Source organism: Sinohyriopsis cumingii, chromosome 1, assembly GCF_028554795.1.
Source record: "Sinohyriopsis cumingii isolate HCF-2022 chromosome 1, ASM2855479v2, whole genome shotgun sequence".
NCBI classification, from domain to species: domain Eukaryota; kingdom Metazoa; phylum Mollusca; class Bivalvia; order Unionida; family Unionidae; genus Sinohyriopsis; species Sinohyriopsis cumingii.
Window position 1 is genome coordinate 189,278,972 of NC_142961.1, and position 27,337 is coordinate 189,306,308.

At 32.9% G+C, this 27,337-nt stretch overlaps 1 protein-coding gene across 1 annotated transcript; it reads left to right on the forward strand.

Moving 5' to 3' along the window:
* Positions 1-1,079: 1,079 nt before the first annotated feature.
* LOC149808562 (NPC intracellular cholesterol transporter 2 homolog a-like) lies at positions 1,080-27,337 on the forward strand. Its single transcript, XM_089979118.1, has 4 exons — positions 1,080-1,258; positions 12,130-12,231; positions 16,156-16,331; positions 23,510-27,337. The coding sequence occupies exons 1-4, from the start codon at positions 1,162-1,164 to the stop codon at positions 23,594-23,596; spliced, it is 462 nt and encodes a 153-aa protein (XP_089835244.1). The 5' UTR covers positions 1,080-1,161; the 3' UTR covers positions 23,597-27,337.

Genomic DNA, 27,337 nt, shown 5'->3' on the forward strand with positions numbered 1-27,337 from the left:
AGTAGATATCATGTATGAAGAGAGATTTTCAAGGTTATTATGGGATTACTAGTCAAGGTGTTTAGGGTGTGTTTCCTACGTTATGTCATTTATAAGTTTTTAGATATTACCTCTTTAAGTTATTTATTAATTGATGTTTTTAGAGATTGAATGTTATTTATACTTTATTTAGCAAGAGACCGGAGTCCTAGCCGATTACACGGTTCGTTAAGGACATCTAGAACAGGAATCCTAGCTGATTACTCGGTTCGTTAAGGACATCTAGGACATCCGATTTTGCGGTTTCCTTAGTTTTTTTTATAGGTGCTTCGTAAGTGAATTATTTATTAATACTTTTATAAAACTGAATGATATGTTATGGTTTTTTATGTGGTGGCTTCTAAATTTATTTAGCTAGTTACTGGGTCTTTTGGTTTTGTGGGGATAGTAATTATATTTTGTTCCTAAGTCCTGCTGAGTCTATGAATTGATTTATATTTTTATATGCTGATTGTTTATTGTTATTAGAGTCCATAAGTAACTCTGGGTATGTGTGTGGTGATCCAATCTCTTTTTGGTTTTTGATAAATATTTTCCGAGCGGGTTGATATTTTGGGCATATATTGAATACGTGGTGTAGATCTTCGGTGGTGTGGCAGTTAAAGCAGTTAATGGTTGCTGGTTTGGGTCCTATAAACCTTCCAAAACTGCTTGCTAGTTTAGTTTTTCCAGTTATTATCCTGTTTATGGTTTTCTGTTCTAAATAGGTACCCTTAGGTAGCTGTATGTTCCTATCTACGTTTTTTTGGGTTTCATGGTGCATGACTTCTGTTTAACGACCGTTTCCAGCAATCATTTGATTTAAAGTGGAAATTAAATTCATTTTAATATAGAGCAAAGAACAACAAACAGACGTATACAATATCGTGAAGGTCATTATATGTATTTACTTATTCGCTGAACGCTAACTTTAAGACCCGGGATACCATTAGCACACCGGTATATACCTTCCGGAATTCTGAAATGATCATTTTGCCTATACCTCACGCTTACATTAAGTGACTAATCATACGCACCAAAGTCACGTGACAACATCACCTCATGTCACATGATTCATTCATGACGGTACCGCCTTGGAGAAACCTCTTTCATATTAATAAGTTTTCTTAAAAAAGTGAAGAAATGGCAACAGAACAGTGTTTTTTAACTGTTTTTCTGTGCTTAATAGTCTTTTTAACACAAACAGCAGCAGTGCCATATAAAGATTGTGGTTCGACAGGTAACATTTATTTTTTTGTTCATAATTTCCTTGTCAGTGGGCTGAACATCGTTACTGTACAAACTACATCACGAATTTTATCCTATCAGTAAGTCAGTAAATTATCAGGTCAGCGTCATTAACTGTAGCTAAAAGTACCAAGTTCGTTTCACACGAAGTATGTAAAACGAAATAGGTACTTTTAGCTGCGTCAGCACTCCACAAGACCTACCAAGATGCGACGAATAGCGTAGAATTCGCCCCATCGAGAACTCGCCCTGGGAGAACTCATCGCAGGTGTCAGGAGAAGTCACCCCATGGTGGTCGGAGAAGTCACCCCAAGGAGCATATATATTAATTCTGAGATGTCGCCATATGGTTAAGCCTTTATTTATTGTTGTTTTCTTCAACTTAATAATAACTTATTAAATCTATAAAATTCGCAATTTTTCAACTTTTCCATGTGTAGGATACTTTCTTATTTGTAAATATGTTTTTAATTTATTCAACGAATTTTGTAATTGACATTCATCTGAAATAATGTGTCACTATATTTTGGACTGGCTATATTGTATACAGTTTTTACATGACATGGGATGACGTGAATAATATTCCACATTTTGGTGGATATTAATTTCCTTGATATGAATATTTGTAGAGATAGTGTTATCAATATTTTTTATTACATTTACATCTAAAAATGAAAGATGCGTACTAGATGCAGTATAAGTAAATTTAATCATCAGGTGAAAATGCTTTAGGGCAGGCGATCAGTACATTTCTTCAGTTGAATGCTTCCACGGTTGAATGCTTCCAAATCATAAATATGTCATCTAAAAATCTGAACCAAACAGATGGATTAAACTTTTAGTTTTGAAGAAAATCCTGTTTTAATTTGCCCATGAAAGGGAAGAGTAAGAAGGAGCCATATTAATACCCATTGACATAGCCATTATTTGTATGTAATTCATATTAATAAATTGAAAATAATTATTTTCCAAGATAAGTTTTATTATTTTACAAATATCTTCACTAGATAGTGTGCTATTATTAGGATTGTTATCAAGAAAATATGTACATGCTTCAGTACGATCTGCATTCGGAATGTTGGTATATAGTGTTGTTACATTTAATGAATACCAGGATTGAAATTATCAGATAACTGTGGAATAGGCTTCAAATTTTTTATGAAAGTAGTTGTATCTTTAATGTATGAAGGAAGTGATTTAATCAAAGGTTGTAAAACACTATCAATAAATTTGGATAGGTTTTCAGTATATGAATTACAACCTGATATAACGGGTCATCCTGGAAACTTGAAAGGTAAATTATGATCAGGATTTATGAGTTTTGGGTAATATGTAGAATTGAGGTGTACGTATGTTAAGAGGGAAAGGATCAAATTCCTCATATATGGAATTATTATTTTTAGCAATCTCATTAATGCATGTCAAATTTTTTAAAATTTCTATTGATGGGTCTTCGATAAAATGTTTGTATCATTTTTCATCATTTAATTAATGTTCAACTTCTTTAACATAATCGTCTTGATTCATAATAATAATAGTGTTTGACTTGTCATCCTTTTTAATCATTATACAGTTGTCATTCCTTAGATTATATAAAGACTTAATTTCGCCCTTACAAATATTACTATGATATTGCTTTTTATGATTACAAGTTAGTATCTCGTTTGTGATTGCATATATATAAAAATCTAAATATGAATCGCGTAAAAGATGATTTAATTCATTTATAAAATGGTTATCTGGGTGACAAGTTTTGGGGTGACTTCTCCAACCAGTTGGGGCAAGTTCTCTGCATACCAGATGCAACCCCCCTCCATTGTAAAATACCAGTATTGGTCTCTGCTACATACAAATCCCAATACAGATACTTTTTAGGACATTGACTTGAACATTTCTTGAGTTACAGATAGGATAAAATTCGCGATGCTGTGTGGAACAAACTTAGTCCTACAATGTAAGACATGGCACATGTTGTTTTTGTTTTAGTGTTGTTTTACTATCCAAATAACGGGCTTGTATGGCATGTTCCAATTTTGGTCGACATCGGAACGATTAGTCAAAGTTTCATGAATATCTCACACATTTGGCAGCCTATATCGACACTCTTCTACTAATTTATGTGTAATTAATATACTTACTGTGCTGTCTTTATCCTGGCGGAATGAAAATATGACATAATCAAATGGATACATTTTCATGTTCCATTTACATACTTTTGAATTTGTTGCCATGCGACGGTAGTTGATGTATGCTGAACTATGTTTAAGTAGGTTCATGTGGGGGATATGTTTCTTGAACAAAATGAAGCGTTGCTTACAATTCCAATAGGCATAATATATTTTAATTGATTTCATTAAAGAATAATATTTCATCTTAACCCTTTTTCAGCATTCCCAGCTTTCATAGCTTTCCAGCGAACTAAAATTTAGGCCAACAAAAATGTTATCAATGTTGAGGCCTTACATGTAGGTATACCAAAACATAAATATCAGCATCATGGTCTTACATGTAGGCATACCAAAACATAAATATCAGTGTCATGGTCTTTCATGTAAGCATACCAGAAACATAAATATCAGTGTCATGGTCTTTCATGTAGGCATACCAAAACATAAATATCATTGTTGAGGCCTTACATGTAGGCATACCAAAACATAAATATCAGTGTTGAGGCCTTACATGTAGGCATACCAAAACATAAATATCAGTGTTGAGGCCTTACATGTAGGCATATCAAAACATAAATATCACTGTTGAGGCCTTACATGCAGGCATACCAAAACATAAATATCAGCATCATTGTCTTTCATGTAAGCATACCAGAAACATAAATATCAGCATCATGGTCTTTCATGTAGGCATAGGAAAAACATAAATATCAGCATCATGGTCTTTCATGTAGGCATACCAAAACAAAAATATCAGCTTACTGGTCTTTCATGTAGGCATATCAAAACAAAAATATCAGTGTTGAATTCTTTCATGTAGGCATACCAAAAACATAAATATCAGCATCATGGTCTTTCATGTAGGCATATAAAAAACATAAATATCAGCATCATGGTCTTTCATGTAAGCATATAGAAAACAAAAATATCAGCGTCATGGTCTTTCATGTAAGCGTATCAAAAACATAAATATTAGCATCATGGTCTTTCATGTAGACATATAAAAAACATAAATATCAGCGTCATGGTCTTTCATGTAGGCATACCAAAACATAAAATATCAGTGTCATGGTCTTTCATGTAAGCATACCAAAAACATAAATGTCAGTGTTGAGATCTTTCATGTAGGACTAATTTTTTCTCAGTATTAAAAAAAACTAATTTGCACAAAGCATAATTAACTGCATTGAAAATATGTGGCTATTAGAATGACAATGCAAGATAAACAGTCCTGTATTTGATTTCATTTGTTTACTGCCATTATCTCATGTAAAACAATTAATGGGAATATTGAAAATAATTGCAAATGCCACAATTATATCTAAGATAAAACTATTTCATATGGTCAGAATAAGCTTAAGCACCCATTTTTATAAGAAGTTGACAAGTTGTGTATTGCTCTAGTGAGTCCTGTGATTTTGGTCAGTTCTGACTGAATATTACACTGATGCAACCCATGTTAGTCATGAATCTTGGATTAAAAAAAGGAGAGAAAAAAAGATTTCATATTAGAACTCTATTTAATATTTAAGTTATGACACTCCTCTCGCTTTAACCAACACTTGGTTTTGACTTAAAAGGACAAGTCTTGCTTTTTCTAATTCAGATTATTAACACTAGTGTACTGCAAGAAAATAAAATTATTGTTTTTCCGGCAGGCTAGAGTATATCACACATCCTAGTGCATCAGCCAGCGGTGCTCACAAAGCCAACTGACATGATCACGAAGATCAATTTACTGGTTTTCATGTTTTGAAAATGTTTCATTTTCTTCAGCCTAGTGGTTAGAGTGTGCCTCAGATGCAGGAGGCTGTGGGTTAGATCCCCAGCCGAATCATACCAAATACTTAGAAAAAAGGTACTAGCAGCTGTCTTGCATTGCGCTCAGCATTAAGAGTTTAGTGTTTGGACTGGTTGGCCTGGTGTCATGATATGTGACTGGCTGGGACATCATGCTACATGTCTGCAGCATGTTGCCCCAGTGTTAGGCATCACTATAAACTGCCACACTGCAGACATCATAGTAATATGACTGAAAAATTATTAATGCTTCATTAAAAAGTCCAAATTACACACACACACACACACACACATTTTCTGCAAGTTTGTTATGAAATTTTAATAAGGTTGAGTGTTGGAAAAAGGCTGAGCACCTTAAAGAACTCTGCATGTGATGCACAAGCCATCTGCAGTAGAAACATAGAATTAGACTGATTCTGTCAACATGAATTACATGGATTCTGTCAACATAGAATTAGACTGATTCTTTCAACATGAATTGCATGGATTCTGTCAACATAGAATTAGTCTGATTCCCTCAACATGAATTACACAGATTCTGTCAACACAGAATTAGACTGATTCTTTCAACATGAATTTTGTCAGCATAGAATCAGAATGATTTTTTCAACATGAATTACACGAATTCTGATAACATAGAATTAGACTGATTCTCTCAACATGAATTATACTGATTCTGTCAACATAGAATTAGACTGATTCTCTCAACATGAATTAACGGATTCTGTCGACATAGAATTAGACTGATTCTCTCAACATGAATTACACAGATTCTGTCAACACAGAATTAGACTGATTCTCTCAACATGAATTACATGGATTCTGTCAACATAGAATTAGACTGATTCTCTCAACATGAATTACACGGATTCTGTCAACATAGAATTAGACTGATTCAATATGAATTCTGTCAGCATAGAATTAGACTGATTCTTTCAACATGAATTACACGGATTCTGTCAATATAGAATTAGACTGATTCTCTCTATTCATCAAATTAATATCGTATACCTAATACAGTGCTGATCATTTGGAATAAAGGAATAATTACATTTATTAATATTATCAGTTTATTTTATTTTGCATTTAGAAATGGACATCATTTGAAAAAAGTAATGAGATATTCATTTCAGTATAGTATAATTTCTACTGCATAGATTAAGTATGTGCATTTGCTGTAGTATGAGAACTGTCCAAATTGTTTTGGTTTGGTGCTTTGTGGCACAGCAACCATTGTAGGTTATTTAGTGCTGAGGCAATTAGAGTTAAGCGCCTTGCCTATAGACACACCACAGTTGGTGACCAGGCTGGTCCAGTGGTAGGCTTTAAAACTGCCCCCTTTTGGTTGCTAGTCCTGCACGCTGAGCACTAAGCCACTGTGGCCCTTTTCTCCATGTTGTCCTTTGAATCATTGTATACATGGCATCGAAAGTCAGGTTGTGATTGCGCATGTTATTAGTACTTGCCAAAGGTTGGGTCAAGTTTGAAAATACAGGGGAGGTAATTGTGAAGCAGTCCAGCGTGTCTTACTTGGGATAACCAAGCATAGAGTTTGTACCCAGGGCAAGTTGTGTAACGCCAATGTAGACAGCAGTTTTATAATCCCCACATTCTTCCATTTGCTCCTGTTTATAAATTTGTTGTCACTACCTAATGAAGAAATTTAAATCAAAATTAGTTTTTAGAGCTGCAGTACTATTAAAACAGCAATGTGATTTAATTTGAACACCATACAAAATTTGAGTTAGTAGATTTGTGTAAGGATCCCTTTCAAACCAAGATGCAAAGTTATGATGGAAAGTTTGAATACAGATTCCATAATTGAAATATTTGATAAGAAGTTTTAAACACTTCAATTACCTCAGTTCATAGGACAGACTTTTTAATGACCGACCCACCATTCATTTTCTTGTATTAATACATGATAGCTCTAAGAATATACTGGGTTTAGTATTGTTACAAAATAGAGGGATGTGGAGGTGGGTGCAAATACTTGATCTATGTTGGTTATATTTTTCTTTCAGATTAGGTTGGATGGATTTGAAGTTGTGAATTTATTTAATTTATGTTACTTTTTTAGAAGTTTAAAAAAATATGCTTAGTTCATTATGCTCAATTAGTTGAACAACCAATGGATCAATCAGTCAATAAATCAATTATTACTTCCATTTTGATAGCAAATAAATCTGAATAATTCCTCCAAGAGCATAAATAAAGCATCAAGTGGCAAAAGTCATTAAAGCCTGGATGCTGTGGTACAAGTTTTATGAATAATAAAATACTTTTTATGCCAAAGTCATTAAAACCTGATACTGTGGTATGAGTTTCGTAAATAATAAAAAATATGTATGCCAAAATCAGTAAAACCTGGATTACACATTTTATAAACGGTCAAATATTTTGCATGCCAAAATCAGTAAAATCTGGATACTGTGATACAAGATTTAGGAATAACTACATTACAAGGTACTGTAAGACCTTTTACATTCAGTTCATACTATATTATCTCTGTCGTTGTTTATAATGCTTGGTGGAATGATGTCATATAGGAAGGTACGTAGGTAGATAAATAGGATTTGAGATAGGTGAATGGAATTACCTATCTACCTACAGTGTGCATTCATTGCCACCTTTTTTTTTTTAAGATGATGAATAACAAAAATATACCTGACTGAATGGGTGACAAAATTTGTAGGTTAATTCAGGGTCAACTCTCAATTTCAAACTAAACATTATGAGAATTGACTGCATTGAGAACAAAATTTTAAGCAATGAAATGCATACATTAGATTTTGGGACATTGTAGAAACTTTTAAATAGATGAAATACATTTGTCTAGATGTCAACTTGTGAATATGAAGAGGATAGTGCAGATGACTCTGAAGAAAACGTATCGTTAGAAAGTTTGTTATTAAAACTTTCAAAAATGCAAAGATTAAAAAGCCATTTGCTGAGCAGGTTTATCTGTGCTCCTACCAGTATGTTTGACCAGAGACAGTATGAACCAGTTTGATTGGTCAGTGGTGGGCCAGTGGGATAATTTACTGATAATGTTTGATTGTCATTTGTCATTATTTCAGTTTTTTCATGCTAAATTCCATATTTCAGATAACAAATATACCATTATGGGGACAATGCCAGAATTGTATAGCACAGCCCCATCACTGACTTAGAAGATTGCTATGTGGTAGTTATAACATACTTTATCTGTGTATGATGTATGTACATTAGAGCTGAGTAACAAAAACAATTTGTACCATAATATTTTAAACATATCATGATATGTACCACCATATACCACCATACTATTAGGGACCAGTAATTTAATGATCTGGGGCTTCAGCCTGACACTTTCGAAACAAAAAATTTCCGTCAGTCAAAAGCTGGAAAAAATACCATGCTCTGATGTTATATACATTATATTATTTGAAATAAAAATTATCTGGAATGAAAGAAAATAAAATATCTCAGCTCAAAAGAAAGTCACAGACACCTGCCCCCACCCCCTTAGATGTTAGTACCTTATATTTGATTAATGCAATGTGTCTGTGTTATTTGTTTTACAAGTTGCGATCTAAATACTCTAACCAAACTGGGATGATGAAGCTTACACTATAGCTGATATCCTGTAAGAGACACTTTGCTTTTAGAATTTGTTGATAGGAATTGGAAGTGTTGATACAGAAGCCTACAATTGACTAGTTACAGTATTGATATTATGGGACAGGAAACTTTGAGTGGGATGCCATAGAGGGTCGGTAAACATAAAATGCACTTAACAAATGATAAAATATTTAGTGGACTTGAGAAAGTATGTAAAATTCCAACAGATATAATTGCTGTCCTGAAATTGTTTGGATGATTTGCAGTCTTTGAAAGGAATGCATGTGCTTAACATGTTAACACATACACTAGTAAATAACTAAAAACTTAATTTATCCCCAAAAACTTTTTAGAAATTTGAATTTATACCAGATATCTTTCACAACAACCTATTTAGCCACCACATTAGTGTATGTGACACATGTCAAACATTTATGAAAAGATCATAAAAATAATTATATTTGATTCACATTTAATTTTTGGGAAAAGAAGCATTAAAAAATTATTTTGTCATATACATTGAGACTATGCCATTATTATCACTACACTCGTGGCAATATTAGTCAGGAATTTCCATATATTCCTTACTGATAGGAATTACTGGTAAAGTGAAAATGTTTGTGGTACATACCATTGGAGAAAATTGCTGCAGTAAACAAGTATACCAGTAATAACATGTACCTCTATGGACTAATCTAAATACATACAAGTATACCAGTAATAACATGTACCTCTATGGACTAATCTAAATACATACAAGTATACTAGTAATAACATGTACCTCTTTAGACTAATCTAAATACATACAAGTATACCAGTAATAACATGTACCTCTTTAGACTAATCTAAATACATACAAGTATACCAGTAATAACATGTACCTCTATGGACTAATCTAAATACATACAAGTATACTAGTAATAACATATACCTCTTTAGACTAATCAAAATACATACAAGTATACCAGTAATAACATGTACCTCTATGGACTAATCTAAATACATACAAGTATACCAGTAATAACATGTACCTCTATGGACTAATCAAAATACATACAAGTATACCAGTAATAACATGTACCTCTATGGACTAATCTAAATACATACAAGTATACCAGTAATAACATGTACCTCTATGGACTAATCAAAATACATACAAGTATACCAGTAATAACATGTACCTCTATGGACTAATCAAAATACATACAAGTATACCAGTAATAACATGTACCTCTATGGACTAATCTAAATACATACAAGTATACTAGTAATAACATGTACCTCTATGGACTAATCTAAATACATACAAGTATACCAGTAATAACATGTACCTCTATGGACTAATCTAAATACATACAAGTATACCAGTAATAACATGTACCTCTATGGACTAATCTAAATACATACAAGTATACCAGTAATAACATGTACCTCTATGGACTAATCAAAATACATACAAGTATACCAGTAATAACATGTACCTCTATGGACTAATCTAAATACATACAAGTATACTAGTAATAACATGTACCTCTTTAGACTAATCAAAATACATACAAGTATACCAGTAATAACATGTACCTCTATGGACTAATCTAAATATATACAAGTATACTAGTAATAACATGTACCTCTATGGACTAATCTAAATATATACAAGTATACTAGTAATAACATGTACCTCTTTGGACTAATCAAAATACATACAAGTATACCAGTAATAACATGTACCTCTATGGACTAATCTAAATACATACAAGTATACCAGAAATAACATGTACCTCTATGGACTAATCTAAATACATACAAGTATACTAGTAATAGCATGTACCTCTATGGACTAATCTAAATACATACAAGTATACCAGCAATAACATGTACCTCTTTAGACTAATCTAAATATATACAAGTATACTAGTAATAACATGTACCTCTTTAGACTAATCAAAATACATACAAGTATACCAGTAATAACATGTACCTCTATGGACTAATCTAAATATATACAAGTATACTAGTAATAACATGTACCTCTTTAGACTAATCAAACTACATACAAGTATACCAGTAATAACATGTACCTCTATGGACTAATCTAAATATATACAAGTATACTAGTAATAACATGTACCTCTTTAGACTAATCAAAATACATACATGTATACCAGTAATAACATGTACCTCTATGGACTAATCTAAATACATACAAGTATACCAGTAATAACATGTACCTCTATGGACTAATCTAAATACATACAAGTATACCAGTAATAACATGTACCTCTATGGACTAATCAAAATACATACAAGTATACCAGTAATAACATGTACCTCTATGGACTAATCTAAATACATACAAGTATACCAGTAATAACATGTACCTCTATGGACTAATCTAAATACATACAAGTATACTAGTAATAACATGTACCTCTTTAGACTAATCTAAATACATACAAGTATACCAGTAATAACATGTACCTCTATGGACTAATCAAAATACATACAAGTATACCAGTAATAACATGTACCTCTATGGACTAATCTAAATACATACAAGTATACCAGTAATAACCTGTACCTCTATGAGCTAATCAAAATACATACAAGTATACCAGTAATAACGTGTACCTCTATGGACTAATCTAAATACATACAAGTATACGAGTAATAACATGTACCTCTATGGACTAATCTAAATATATACAAGTATACTAGTAATAACATGTACCTCTTTAGACTAATCAAAATACATACAAGTATACCAGTAATAACATGTACCTCTATGGACTAATCTAAATATATACAAGTATACTAGTAATAACATATACCTCTTTAGACTAATCAAAATACATACAAGTATACCAGTAATAACATGTACCTCTATGGACTAATCTAAATACATACAAGTATACCAGTAATAACATGTACCTCTATGGACTAATCTAAATATATACAAGTATACCAGTAATAACATGTACCTCTATGGACTAATCAAAATACATACAAGTATACCAGTAATAACATGTACCTCTTTAGACTAATCTAAATACATACAAGTATACCAGTAATAACATGTACCTCTATGGACTAATCAAAATACATACAAGTATACCAGTAATAACATGTACCTCTATGGACTAATCAAAATACATACAAGTATACCAGTAATAACCTGTACCTCTATGAACTAATCAAAATACATACTTAGATGCATACTAAGCTAGGTTTAAGTCAATTCAGATGTTCTTATCAACCATTTTATATGAAGGACATCTTTAATCTCTTCCAGGTGGAAAAGTTACTGCTGTTGTTGTCAAAGGATGTGAGAGCAGTGATGTCTGTAAACTGCAGAGAGGAACCAATGTCACAATCGAAGTGGATTTCATATCAAGTACTTATCACAATTTTTGTTGTTTATGAAATGGAATTGTCAGTGTAAACTATAATGAAGAACTGTTGCTGCAATGCAAGATGTTTGTTTTCAAAAATCATGTTATTCGCATGACATTTTCCATTGGTTTAGCTGCTAAATACATGATGCATGGAATGTCAGCTTGTTTGTGTGGCATCTCTGAAGTTGATGAGATTTACATATACTAAGCAATTTCATTTGATTGGCCATGGGTTAAAGTCTTGATTGTAGAGACCCCCATATTTAATCTGTATCTACTTCCTCGTCATTTGTAGCGGTGTCAAGAGACCATAAAGTTTTGATTGTAGAGAGCCCCCATATTTAATCTATACATGTATTTACTTTCCTCATCATTTGTAGTGGTGTCAAGAGACCATAAAGCTTTGATTGTAGAGACCCCCATATTTAATCTATATCTACTTTCCTCGTCATTTGTAGTGGTGTCAAGAGACCATGATTTTAGTTTGTTGCAAAAGGGTATGATTCTATTGCAGAAACACATTTGTGATAACTAAGGTCAGGGTTATATCTTTTTTGTACAATTTTCATGAGCAGTGCCGTTTACTTCTGTTTTTAGAGAGGGTTGTTTTATGGAAAATATGGCCATTCACAGGCCACATTTATTTTCACCAAAGTAATATCTGGGACCCATTTGATTTTCAACTTCTCAAAATCTTCTTGACCAGTTTCAACCAAATTTGGAACATAGTATCCTGGGATAAAGGCTTTTAAATGTTATGCAAATGATGCCTTTTTTGCTGTCAAAAATGGCTGCCATTGCTAAATGTGAAAAAGCCTTTAAATGAGTTTTCCAAAGCTACCAAATGGAATCAGATTGGACATAAAACATTCTGGCATGGAGGCCTGTCAGATTTGGGATTGATTATGCCTTCAAGTTGAGCCTCCAACTTAGGAATGCCCATCACCCTCTCAAGATCGGTGTACCAGTGAATGATATTAGCAAATCATGCCTCCCTTCCTGAGAGGGAAGTCTCATTAGGATAAATCTAATGGGGGCTTATCAGTCAGATCTTCATCACTGGTCTCGATTGTGGTGATTGGGTGTCATTCATCCACTTGTCACTTGGCTTCAAACATTGTTCATTGGTCACCAGGTTTGATTATTGGTCTGGGGAAGGGATCATCCTGGCCTCCAGTGAGTGGTGATGGTCCATTCCCTCCATTAAGTTTTCAGCTCTTTATCATCTGTTAGGCCAGGTGTTAGAGGAGGGAGAAATTTGGACATTCATTAGGGTGATAAATACAGGGGGAAGTATGGACATTCATTAGGGTGATAAATACAGGGGGAAGTTTGGACATTCAGTAGGGTGATAAATTTAGGGGGATGTTTGGACATTCAGTAGGGTGATAAATACAGAGGGAAGTTTGGACATTCAGTAGGGTGATAAATATAGTTTACTGCCCACCTTCACCAGACTTATGCCAGTTTGTAGAAACAATCAGCCTTCTTCCTGACTGGTACATTCAGTAATGCACCAGTAGCAGACCATGTATTACTGCTATTCAAATGTATTTTGTGGTGGGTAAACTAATTTTAATTGTGTAATATTTACCTGCTACTATTGCAAAGATCCCCTCCTCCAACACCACTTGGATGTCCTGTACTCGGGGTCTAAATCAAAAGAGGATTGTATTCATATGTTGACTGATATACTATGATCATGTTCTTCTAAATTCTGGCTCTCCAGTACTAATTGGCAGAAATAATTAACTTGGACTGGAGACTAGGAGTCCCAGAAAAGGAAAGCTGTGCAATAGTAGCAGGTAAGTATTACATGATTAAACTTGCCTTCTCTACCCACTGAAAAATATGGCTGCTGTTACATAACAAATATACAAATATTCAATAACTTTTAAATAGCCACTTAACAGATTTTATCAAATATTCAATAACTTTTAAATAGCCACTTAACAGATTTTATCAAATATTCAATAACTTTTAAATAGCCACTTAACAGATTTTATCAAATATTCAATAACTTTTAAATAGCCACTTAACAGATTTTATCAAATATTCAATAACTTTTAAATAGTCACTTAACAGATTTTATCAAATATTCAATAACTTTTAAATAGCCACTTAACAGATTTTATCAAATATTCAATAACTTTTAAATAGCCACTTAACAGATTTTATCAAATATTCAATAACTTTTAAATAGCCACTTAGCAGATTTTATCAAATATTCAATAACTTTTAAATAGCCACTTAACAGATTTTATCAAATATTCAATAACTTTTAAATAGCCACTTAGCAGATTTTATCAAATATTCAATAACTTTTAAATAGCCACTTAGCAGATTTTATCAAATATTCAATAACTTTTAAATAGCCACTTAACAGATTTTATCAAATATTCAATAACTTTTAAATAGCCACTTAGCATATTTTATCAAATATTCAATAACTTTTAAATAGCCACTTAGCATATTTTATCAAATATTCAATAACTTTTAAATAGCCACTTAGCATATTTTATCAAATATTCAATAACTTTTAAATAGCCACTTAGCATATTTTATCAAATATTCAATAACTTTTAAATAGCCACTTAGCAGATTTTATCAAATATTCAATAACTTTTAAATAGCCACTTAGCAGATTTTATCAAATATTCAATAACTTTTAAATAGCCACTTAGCAGATTTTATCAAATATTCAATAACTCTTAAATAGCCACTTAGCAGATTTTATCAAATATTCAGTAACTCTTAAATAGCCACTTAGCAGATTTTATCAAATATTCAATAACTTTTAAATAGCCACTTAGCAGATTTTATCAAATATTCAATAACTTTTAAATAGCCACTTAGCAGATTTTATCAAATATTCAATAACTTTTAAATAGCCACTTAGCAGATTTTATCAAATATTCAATAACTTTTAAATAGCCACTTAGCAGATTTTATCAAATATTCAATAACTTTTAAATAACCACTTAGCAGATTTTATCAAATATTCAATAACTTTTAAATAACCACTTAGCAGATTTTATCAAATATTCAATAACTTTTAAATAGCCACTTAGCAGATTTTATCAAATATTCAATAACTTTTAAATAGCCACTTAGCAGATTTTATCAAATATTCAATAACTTTTAAATAGCCACTTAGCAGATTTTATCAAATATTCAATAACTTTTAAATAGCCACTTAGCAGATTTTATCAAATATTCAATAACTTTTAAATAGCCACTTAACAGATTTTATCAAATATTCAATAACTTTTAAATAGCCACTTAACAGATTTTATCAAATATTCAATAATTTTTAAATAGCCAATTAACAGATTTTATCTAGATTTGACGGAAAGCGTCCTAGCATTCATCCAGTCCTGATTTTTGTAAAAGATGCTTTCTCAGTTTTGGAGAAATTATATCAATGTGCATTAAAATATGGATGAAGATACCAATTTAGAGAAAACGTGATGCATTTGTTTACATGACAAAAGAAATTAATAGCAGTGGAAAATTTTCAACAGAAAGCATCACATTTAACCAGAATTTTTGGCCAACTGTTCTTTCATTTGACTGTTGACAAGTGAGTTGGGTGGGCTGACTTGAGCCTCTTGTTTCAGTGTGTAAAGTTTTTTAAAATGTTAAAGCTTCTCTTTTTTTTAATCAGTGTATGTTGTTGAACTTTGATACACAAGCTTGCTGGGTATCTGAACTTTGTATTGTGGCTGATGCATCACAAAAGTCTAAGTTTTGTTTCAGTTATAAAACTGGATTTTTTTTACTTAAAAAATTTATTCTTTGCATTATGCTAACATGTTTAACATGATATGGATGCATTTGTCATTGGAAAGTAGGGATAAAAATTATGTTTATGTTAGAGGTACTATTTGTCATGGTTACAGAACTTATTTTTCTTGTTTCAGTGGAAGGTTCTGACAAAGCGACATCTGTGGTTCATGGTATAATTGGAGGAATTCCTGTCCCCTTTCCCCTTGCCAATCCTGATGCTTGTACTGGCTGTAATCTGGACTGTCCACTGGTCAATGGCAAAAATTACCATTTCATAACAAGTTTGACAGTTCTGTCAAGTTACCCACCGGTAAGTTGTATATTTTTATTGTAATTTTGTTGTTGGCAGTTTTAGTTGACATTTAATTTGGGACAAATGAGTTAACATAATTCTTTTGTGTAAAACTGTATAGTAGCCACAGGTCGTGGAATGAAGTGTGAGTTGGAAAAGAAGTCTACTCAAAGTCTAGGGTCGTTTAATGTAAGGCAGTAATCATGTGATGAAAGATCGATATTCTTTACCATTGTTCAGCACTGGAAAGTGAGATCATGTACATATAGGAATGTGTGAATAATAGAATCCAAGATTTATGTTTCTGTTAATTGAATTTTTTTTTGGGATACCATTTGTGGAATTTGTTGTTGTTACAGACCATTAGAGACCTATAAAAATAACAGTACGAGTCTTATCTTGTAGAGGCATTTCCATAGATTTAAGTATAAAAAAATGTAATTAAAAAAAATGTGGAATTCAATAAAAGGCAGATAAACTCCTATGTACATCAGTGTAAAGTTAGAAAATTCCACCTGATAGTCAGAATTTTGCATCAGACAGTCAGGAAAGCCTTGTATCTAATGCAGAATTCTGATCCTAACGGCATTTTCCTATGCAGCACCAATGCATAATGAAAAATAAGGGTGACAGTCAAATTGGTGTACTAAGAATTCTGATGCAACTTTCAAACAGCAACAGATTTAATGATGGAGCTTAAAAGTTAGGTTTACACTGAAATTTCAATTTTAATGATGTGTAGGTCAGGGTTCTTACGGTCTTTAAATTTCTTCGACAGTTTAGGAAAAATGAGGTAGCATATTCAAGGTCTTGAAGGTTTGGCAAAATTAAGCAGATTACCCTGAGGTCTTTCAAAGTCCTTGAAAATTTAAATAAACCCAAACATTTTAATTTCTTTGCAGCATAATCACAAATGAAATTGTTCAAGGTTGTTAGATTTGGATCGAGTCTAGTTTTCCTGGTTTCTTTCTTTTGAAATCAGGAAATTAATTATAATCTGAATTTCATCATTAAACATTATTGTAGTATTTTGCATTCAATGTTTTCTCATATAACATAACTTGTATACAAAATGTTAGCAAAAATAAGTTTTGGAAATCTATGTTTGTGGTCTTTGAAAGTTTGGGAAAAGTCTTTGAATTTATCATTCAGAATTCTGTATGAACCCTGTAGATGCTATAAATGATGTTTAAACACTATAAATGATGTGTGAACACTATAAATGATGTGTGAACACTATAAATGATGTGTGAACACTATGAATGATGTGTAGATACTATAAATGCTGTGTGAACACTATGAATGATGTGTAAACACCAAAATGATGTGTGAACACTATGCATGATGTGTAGATGCTATAAATCATGTGTGAACACTATGAATGATGTGTAAACACTATGAATGATGTGTAAACACGAAAATGATGTGTAAACACTATAATGATATGTGAACACTATGAATGATGTGTAGATGCTATAAATCATGTGTGAATGCTATGAATGATATGTAAACACTATAATGATGTGTAAACACTATAATGATATGTGAACACTATACATCATGTGTAGATGCTATAAATCATGTGTGAACACTATGAATGATGTGTAAACACTAATGATGTGTGAACACTATGAATGATGTGTAGATGCTATGAATGACATGTAAACACTATAAATGATGTGTAAACACTATATTGGCATTCAGAGAACAGTAGTTCAGACTGCTAATGTAAAGGCAATACACACCATCCAAACTGTATACTGAAGATAATAATACTAATATAAGCATGGGGGAAAACCCCAGAAGCTAACCATTTTCCCTAGGAGTAAAATGAGACAGACAAAATATCATAATATTGTCCATGATTCAACTTTGACAAATTTGTTTTCCTTTCATTGATAATAATGAGATGCAGATTAAATAAAAAAAACAAATACTGTATTTGCTGGCCTATAAGTCATTTTTTTACCAGAACATCTTGGTTTCATCTTATACCCTGAATCAACTTAAATATTTATCATGACATCCAAATTAATTTTCATATGTCATTTAAGTTTTCATATGTAAATTTGTTTTCCCCAAAAGTACAAAAATAATGTGTAAAAAAATATTTCCTTTTGGGGAAACAATCATGTACAAAAAAATATAAGACCCCACATTGAGAAGGATTGTAAAATATTGACATGATTGTCAGTAATAAATTAAACATATATCAGATGTGATGGTGATAAAGCAATATGCACTGGTACAGTAAAACCTGTTATGAAAGACCGCCCCTTCTACCAACAAAATTGGTCTCTCAAGATAGGTAGTCTTCATAACAGGTTTATACAAAAAGACCAGTTTCCAAGGTCCAGTTTTAGAACTATTTAAAGAAGAATAACCACAATCACTGTATGTATCTTCTAACCTTTATCAATAGTTCTTGCTAAAATATTGTATGCATTCATCTGAAAAAAATTTTTATAGCAGTAAGGATATGTTTAGATCATAAAACATGAAAGTCACGTTTGAAGATCACATGTATATGTATGAAATTGTTTCTGATTTCTTTTCCTTTATGAGATCCTAAATTTGTTTCAACGATGTTTAAGCCACTATTTTGTGAGTGGTCTGCTCTTTTTCACTTCTTTGTGTTAAAATAATTATTTTCTCCAGCATTAAAATATATCTCTTTGTAGTCTAAGGTTCTTCCTTTGTTATTAAGGTACTAGGTGTAAACATTATTATTGCTCACTTGTAATATGACTGTAAAGATGGTTTTGAGTAAATGCATTGTATATCAATCAATTAATGAAATATAATTAAATAAAGAAGAAATTTATCTCATTCAGATACAGATTTATTTACTCAGACACAAAAGTCAAGGGGCCCCAAGTGGCCAAGTGGTCTAAAGCGCTCTCCGTTACGGATCACTGCCATCTCACCTCTGTCTGCGTGGGTTCGCGTCTCGGATTCGGCCAATGTGGATGTGAGAAAGCTTGCTAGTAGCTTCTCGAGGGTCGGTGGTTCTTTCCGGGGATTTCCCTGGTTCTTCCTCCACCATTAATACTGGCTGCTATGTATAGCCTATCGCGTGCTGGAAAATGGCGTTAAACCCTACAACAACAACAACAACAAAAGTCAAAGGCTTAATTCACATACAGGGATTAACTCTATAGACACACAGGGATTAACTCTAGACATACAGGGATTAACTCTATAGACATACAGCGCTTAACTCTATAGTCATACAGGGATTAACTCTACAGACATGCAGGGATTAACTCTAGACATACAGGGATTAACTCTATAGACATACAGGGATTAACTCTAGACATACAGGGATTAACTCTATAGACATACAGGGATTAACTCTATAGACATACAGGGATTAACTCTAGACATACAGGGATAAACTCTATAGACATACAAGGATTAACTCCATAGACATACTGCAGTGTTTCCCTTTACGCACACTTGTGCATCAGGAACGCACGCTGGAGAAAATTGATGCACACACTTTGTTGCCATGCGTTTTTTTTAACGCAAACAATTTGCATGATGCGATCAATATTTATTTAATATCCAATGCATTGGACGAGGTGTGGCGTTGTGTATACTTCGAGCATAGGCATTGACTGGTTGCCCGCTTTGTTTACTCCCTGTGTTGCACTCCTCGATTCGTATAGTGAGTGCAACGCAGTGAACATATGAAATAAGGAACCTGACTAGCATAGGCAATGTTTTGACAGAGTAGCTTCCCCATATCTCGCAAGTTCTCATGCAATTTCCATCGAGCTGAGCAAGATGTCATCTTGATGTTTAACTTCAATGCTTGTTGCACTAGAAAGTGATCTCATATTAAAACGTAGTGCACTAACAATCATTAGCGAAGAGAGTGAAAGAAGCAGAACACAAAAGAGTAACTATGGATCTAACTTTAATGAAAAATGGCGAAAATAATTCCCTTGACTGTAATACAGCACATCCATTAGGATTAATACCAGTGTGACTTCTGATTGCGTGATAGCGAACACTGTAAAAGTTAATAATCCTTTCATTTAAGAATTTTAAAAGATCTGCCCTCGTTCACCACAAGATATCTGGAGAACACATTATAACCCAAGGCATTCTTTCACAAGAAAGAAATCAGTAAACATTTCCGAGGCAAATGCGTTTTATTTGGATTACACAGTCAAGGGGTCATTGCAGATTTTGTTGGTTTTAACTTTGCTGCAATAAAAGAAAGATCTTCAAGTTCAAGTGTAACTTATTAGAAACAAGATTAATCTTTAGCCTCCTTGATGTTTGGATAAATTTGTTCTAGGATGAAAGACAATGAAACCAATGATAGTACACATTTTATGACAGGCAGTAAATTAACTGCCATTTGGTTAAAAATATTTATTAGGCTTTTTGTATTGGTATTGGCTTGTATGTAATGTGTTGGTCTATAGTATTGCTTCAAAAAGATTATAAGGAGACTGTTAAAAGTACGACTTTAAAAGAAAAATGAACTAATAAAATTATTCTTTGAACGGACAATACATTTGTTTGTTAATTGTGCATAATGGTTTATTTGTATATTTAGAGAGAGAGAATGTTGTGCAAGTTGCAATATCCTATTCCAAGCTGAAAAAGTACGAGTCAGATGAAAATTGCAGTGCATTTTTGACCCCCACATTTTTTATTTGACCCACAGTTCTGACACCAAGGTTTTTTTTTTACCCTCAGTTTTACACCCCTGGGGGATACACTGCCTATAGGGATTAACTCTATAGACATACAGGGATTAACTCTATAGACATACAGGGATTAACTCTATAGACATACAGGGATTAACTCTATAGACATACAGGTATTAACCCTATAAACAAAGTGTGTAACCTGGTCGCACCAATGTGAATAGATGACAGTTTGGTGGGATGTAATCACTGTAACATCAGGGAAAAAGCAACAAACATCACAAGCATGTAGCACTATCGATCGAATCCCAGAAATGATTCTCACTTGATGGTTTAATAGACAAGACCTTATTCACCCCCAGGCAATACGGATTAACTCTAAAGACAAACAGTATATGCAACATTTACCTTAAATTCAGCACTACAGTGCCAATTTGCGACATATACATTAGTCTGGTTTACATAGTGGCAGAGTGTTCTTATAATAAAATCGATCAGTGCATTACAATTGCAGTTTTAAATGATAGGTGGTTGCTGATAACAGAGGCTGTTTATAACAGGTTTTATTGTAATATACATTGTTTCAGTTTGATTACATACATGTGCATTAGAGTAGACAAGTTAGAAACTGCATAACCATGACAAAGAGCACTATTCCATCGCATTATTCTTCTGGCACCTCGTGATATATTAAAGTATGCCTCAGTCTGAGAGAGAGGGAGAGATGGGTGGCAGGGTTGTCAGGATAATTGTAATCTGTATTGTTTAGTTATGATTGTGATCTTACACATGTGCATTATCAGTTAATACCACTGGGCAAAATTTCCTCTTAGTTTTGGTTATGATATCCATTGTCCCAAGAATCATATGGCTTTGTAGTGGTATTTACATGCTAATTAAATAGCCAGGTCATCCCAGTTAACACCTCTTTGATATCAAGATTCAGTAGACAAGGTTAAATTAGTGAGGCTACCAATAGGAAAATGAGGCTACCCATTGGGTATTATGAATACAGTACTGTGTAATGAAAGTAAAATACCAGTTGGTTATTCATATAAATTTCTCAACCAGTAACACCATTTGAACTTGCCGACAGAACTGTCAGCAATTTAAAGTAACACCTATCATGAGTAAATATACAAAACAAATGCTGTCTAACTACAGGAAGAGTACATGCACTTATATAATATTATTCAATTATTCAGTGGGAATGGAGGTCATTGTACTGGCAAAGAAAATTAGACAGCATGCTAAATGGCCATTCTTGGGATTTAGGAGTGTGTGTGTATGTATGTATGTATGTATATATATATATATATATATATATATATATATATATATATATATATATATATATATATATATAAAAACTTTGAAACTGAAAGGGTATGATGGTATGTATTTTAATTTATTCTCTTTGACAAAAGCCTCGGCAGGGGTAGTAAGGTACAAAATGTTTTTTTTTGATCATGAAGTGCAAGAAGAAAAATGCAATTGAATACATATGCCTCCCTTCCTCTTTTCAAAACAAAACTGAACAAAAGGCATTTATAGTGAAATCTGTGATATTCATGAAATGAAGTTCAATTCCTCATATAGTCACAAATTTTATTCAATGTGTAGTTCAGTGAACTTTTAGGTCAGCGTCTTTATGCTAAAAATTCTTAATGTGTTTAAATTACTTTGTGTGAAACAAAGGTACATTATTGTATAATTAATGATCCTGACCTGAAAATATATTCAGTTACAGATAGGATGAAATTCGCGATGCTGTGTGGAATGAAGTGAAATAGATGAAGCTGAGGTATTGATCTAGCCTTGTCTTATACTCAGCATTGACTTATATATGGCTGAAGGATGGAAAATGTACAAAATTTGCTAATTCAAAATGACTCTGCATTGACTGGCAAGTATGATGCAGTAATGGCTTTATCAACTCTTAGGTGGTCTATGGATGCTGTATGTTACTAGGTCAATCAGTGTGAAACATTCTATTTTTTGGGACTTTAACTGAAACTATTGCATCTTTTATAAGATAAATGTTTGCAAATAATTATTTTGACTTTTTTGCACAAATTGTCAGTGATAATGGAAATCAGGACATGTTTGCAAGTTAGTGTGCACAAAGATGGCAGTAGAATGTTGTGTGATACAAGACAGCAGTCACATGATGAAAATTAGATATACTTCTTTGGTGTTCTACAGCAGAAAACAAGATCATAAATTTGTGAGAACATTCAGCATTTGTCTCCTTTAATTTGATATGTATATCTTTATCTTTAATCTTTCTGCATTCCATGACTTCATTGACTTGGCAAATATGGAATTGAACTTCAGAGTGTCATCAGAGTTTATCATAGTCTATAATGATGGCACCCAACTTTTACAGAGAGACAGCCACTGGGATAATAAAGAATAGATAAAGATTCCATAATCTCTTTGTCACATTGGTGAGAAAAATGTTACTATGAAGCCACATGATAATGAAACCAGGTGTACTGTTTCAATAATTTTTTGTTTGTTTTTCAGATAAGATTGGTAGTCAAATGGGAACTACAGGATGGAAACAGCCATGACATATTTTGTATAGAACTTCCAGCACAGATAGTTGATTAGATGTCAGTTCATGGAGATGCCTTCCTTCTATTGACTTTGCCATTATCAGTCAAAGTTTTGTTTGCCCCATCCTCCTTATTTTTAAAATCAATTAATTAGTGTATACAGTATTCTTTTCCATCTTTTGGCATTGTTAAAAATAGTTTTGATAAAATGATTGCTAGAAAAAAATGTTAAATGAAGAAAAAACAGGATATGCAGTTTTCTGCACAGGTATATTAATTAAGTACAAGTATTGTTGTAGAACAAGATAATTGTTATCTCTTTTTATATATGCCCACTATAAGCCAGAATGTTTTATGTTGTAATGCACCATCCATGCATGTGTTTGTTTGTCTGTTCCCTTGTTTGTTTCTCCATGATAACTTGAGTTTTGCACCAGCAGCCTCCTCCTCTGTACAAGCATGCATTCTTGGTAATTTGGGTTAAAAAATCAAGGTCACTGATGTAATGAAGAAGGTTCCCTTACAGTATCGTTGGTTTCTACATCACAAACCAGGGCTGAACCAGGTGTATGGTTTGAGCATAGTAAAGGAAGAAATTTGTCAGTTTTGGGATTTAGAGTTTAATGGTCAAAGTCACTGACTGAAGGATGAAAAATATTTCACACAGTAACATTGATTGTGCATGACAGGTCTAGACTGAACTTTGTGGATAGCTTGCACTTGGAGTAAAGAGGAAGCCTATCAGTATCAGGGTAAAATGATCAAAGGTTAAGGTCATGGTGGCTGAAAAATGAGAAATTATTTTTGCACAAAAATGTCAGTTCTTGATAATATATCTTAACAAAATTTTGTGGGTGGCTTGCACTTTGGGTAAGAAAGAAGAATATTGATCTTGAGGTTCGAAAGGTCAAAGGTTAAGGTAACCGCAGCTGAAAGAAGAAAATCAGTCTTTTTATAGTATGGCTTAAATTTTAGTCCACATATGTTGACCAAAGTTTGAAGAGTGCTAACACTTAAAGTATGAAAATGCCTATTGATTTAGGGGTCAAAAAGTGCAAGGCCAGGGTTATTGAACTCAGAGAGAGAGAGAGATGAGTTTTGTACAGTAACTTTTATATTCTAGAGTAAATCCTTTAACCAGTCTTTGTGGATGGGTTGTTCTTAGGGTAATAAAACACCTATATATTCTGGGTTTTAAAGGTCAGAGGGTCATAGTTGTGGCAAGTCTAAAAAGAAAACAGTTGTTTATGCAGAATAAGTTTAGTTAAAGATTGCAAAGGTCATGGTCATTGAGACCAATGATGCCCAACTAGTACCTTCATGGAGGACTATCAAACATGGGATGGATGTGTAATGTACTTGTAATGGTATGCTTATTGCATTTTTAAATTAACAATAACTCTGTATCGAGCAATGATTCTTTTTAATGTTTGTATTTTTCAGTGTTTAATTAATCTCCATGCATCAGTACAGATGTATTCTGATTACTGTATAGTCAGCTGATGAATGAATCTCATATGTATGAGTATATGAGATTGGCTTTCCAATCTAGAATGAAACCTGTCTGGCTTATTTTTAAATCTGAAGAAGAGAGTGTTGAACATTTTGTGCATTTTGTAACCCACTAGGACTCAAAAGAGTTTTTTTGAGATGCAGGATCAGGGCAAGTGACTTTTATAAAAAATCACTTGCCCTTACCAAACTCCATTTACCTCATAGTGCCACATTTATTACTATTATTTTGAGAGTGTTGAAACCGCTGTGATTTCATTAAAAATAAGAAATATAAAAATGCTTGAATCATGAATCATTTTTGTGTTTGCCTCTCAGAATGATGTAATTCATAAGGGACAAAATGTGATCAGGGTTAGCACAATTTTAATATGATCTGATTTCATTAAAAGTACATTTTTTGTCCAGGACCTGGTGTAAACCTGGTCTGGTTACCAAAATAGTTAATGATGTTTCTCCTGCTGTAAACAGTTTTCTTGACTTCATAGCTTCGATATTTTTCATGACTCATTTTACAATTTGCGGATGTTCATGCATGAAATTCTTATAGCATTGGCGTACACCTATGCTTTTGGGATCTCCGACTGTTTTGTCTTTAGCATTAAATCAGTCTACTGTCTGTATTTTATTATGATCTCTACAGAAAAGGATTCCAGTGGAAAGTTTCTTTCCTGAAAGCTGTGAAATCTTCTTATAAAGCTTTATCAAGGTTGAAAACAAATGATGTCAGAAAGAATTGGGGTCTTTGTTATTTAAGTCAGTAAAATGGCTTCAGGTTTGAAAATTAGGTCATTTCATTGTACATTGAGACAATGGATTCATCACAATTACCAAAAACATCCATTCCATATGCCTGTAGAATCAGCAGCTACCAACTGTTTGAATTAAATGGATTACAATACAGTCTAATAATCTGTTTCTTTAGATTGAAAATGTTATCTTTTGTTTATGTGGTTAATCTCCAGATGTGGAAGTAAGCAGACAATCCTAATAAGAATTAGAGACATACAAATGGAAACCCAACAGTGATCTCAATATTAATAGTTTACCACAGTCAGGCACTTCACAATAAAAATGCCACATTTCATTAGCATGCTCAAGGTTTTTTTTGTTGTTGCAAAGATTAGATACCATTCCAACAGGTAACTCACTTAAAACACATGAGGGGACTGATTTTAGAAGGGCCCAGGTGGTTGGACTGTTTGATTTATTTTAGCACTGCCAGTACCAGCTTGATTAGAATTCCTGTTTGACTTACTGCCACTTGTTATTTATTCTTCTTTCAGAAAAAAGCTTCATGTGTTTTCTGTTTGAATGATGTTATCAGTCTGAAACTAAAATGGGTTTGAGTGCTGCGTTTGGGACTGAAATGGGTCTGAGTGCCAAGTTTGGGATTGAAATGGGTTTGAGTGCCAAGTTTGGGATTGAAATGGGTTTGAGTGCCAAGTTTGGGATTGAAATGGGTTTGAGTGCCAAGTTTGGGATTTAAATGAGTTTGAGTGCCGAGTTTGGGACTGAAATGGGTTTGAGTGCCGAGTTTGGGACTGAAATGGGTTTGAGTGCCAAGTTTGGGACTGAAATGGGTTTGAGTGCCGAGTTTGGGACTGAAATGGGTTTGAGTGCCAAGTTTGGGACTGAAATGGGTTTGAGTGCCGAGTTTGGGACTGAAATGGGTTTTGAGTGCAGAGTTTTATATTGTTGATTATATCAGCAGCTGTTTTCTGTTACATATGCTAGAGTTAAGCGTGGCAGATATGAGCGTGGAGTATTACACATATGTAAATAGATAGTGTAAGTATGTGGGGTTGTGCAAATTTGCAGGTCGTTGAAGACTCCTTATGTCTCGAGATAACAAAATATGAGTGAGATTTGAAACGCAGTATCCAAACTGTATGCAATTACAATCTTTTCTAAATACCTTTTTGCATGATACATGGTAAGAGCAATGGCAACACATTCCAGTGAGAATTACAGTGACATGTTTTGTCCATATGAAGAAAATGAAACTCCTCTTCTTAAACTTGAGAAAATTTTATTTTTCCCACCAAAAACATTTTGCTTACTATATATCTATATATCTATATATCTATCTATCTATCTGTATATATATATATATATATATATATATATATATATATATATATATATATATATAATTTTTATGTACTCTATTTTTTTGTATTTTGTAATTTATGGATTTTTTTTCTTCCTTGTAAAGACATGTAAAATATCTCAGTAAGATTGGGGTGCTGAGTACTTTTTTTAATAAACACTTTTTTGTGAA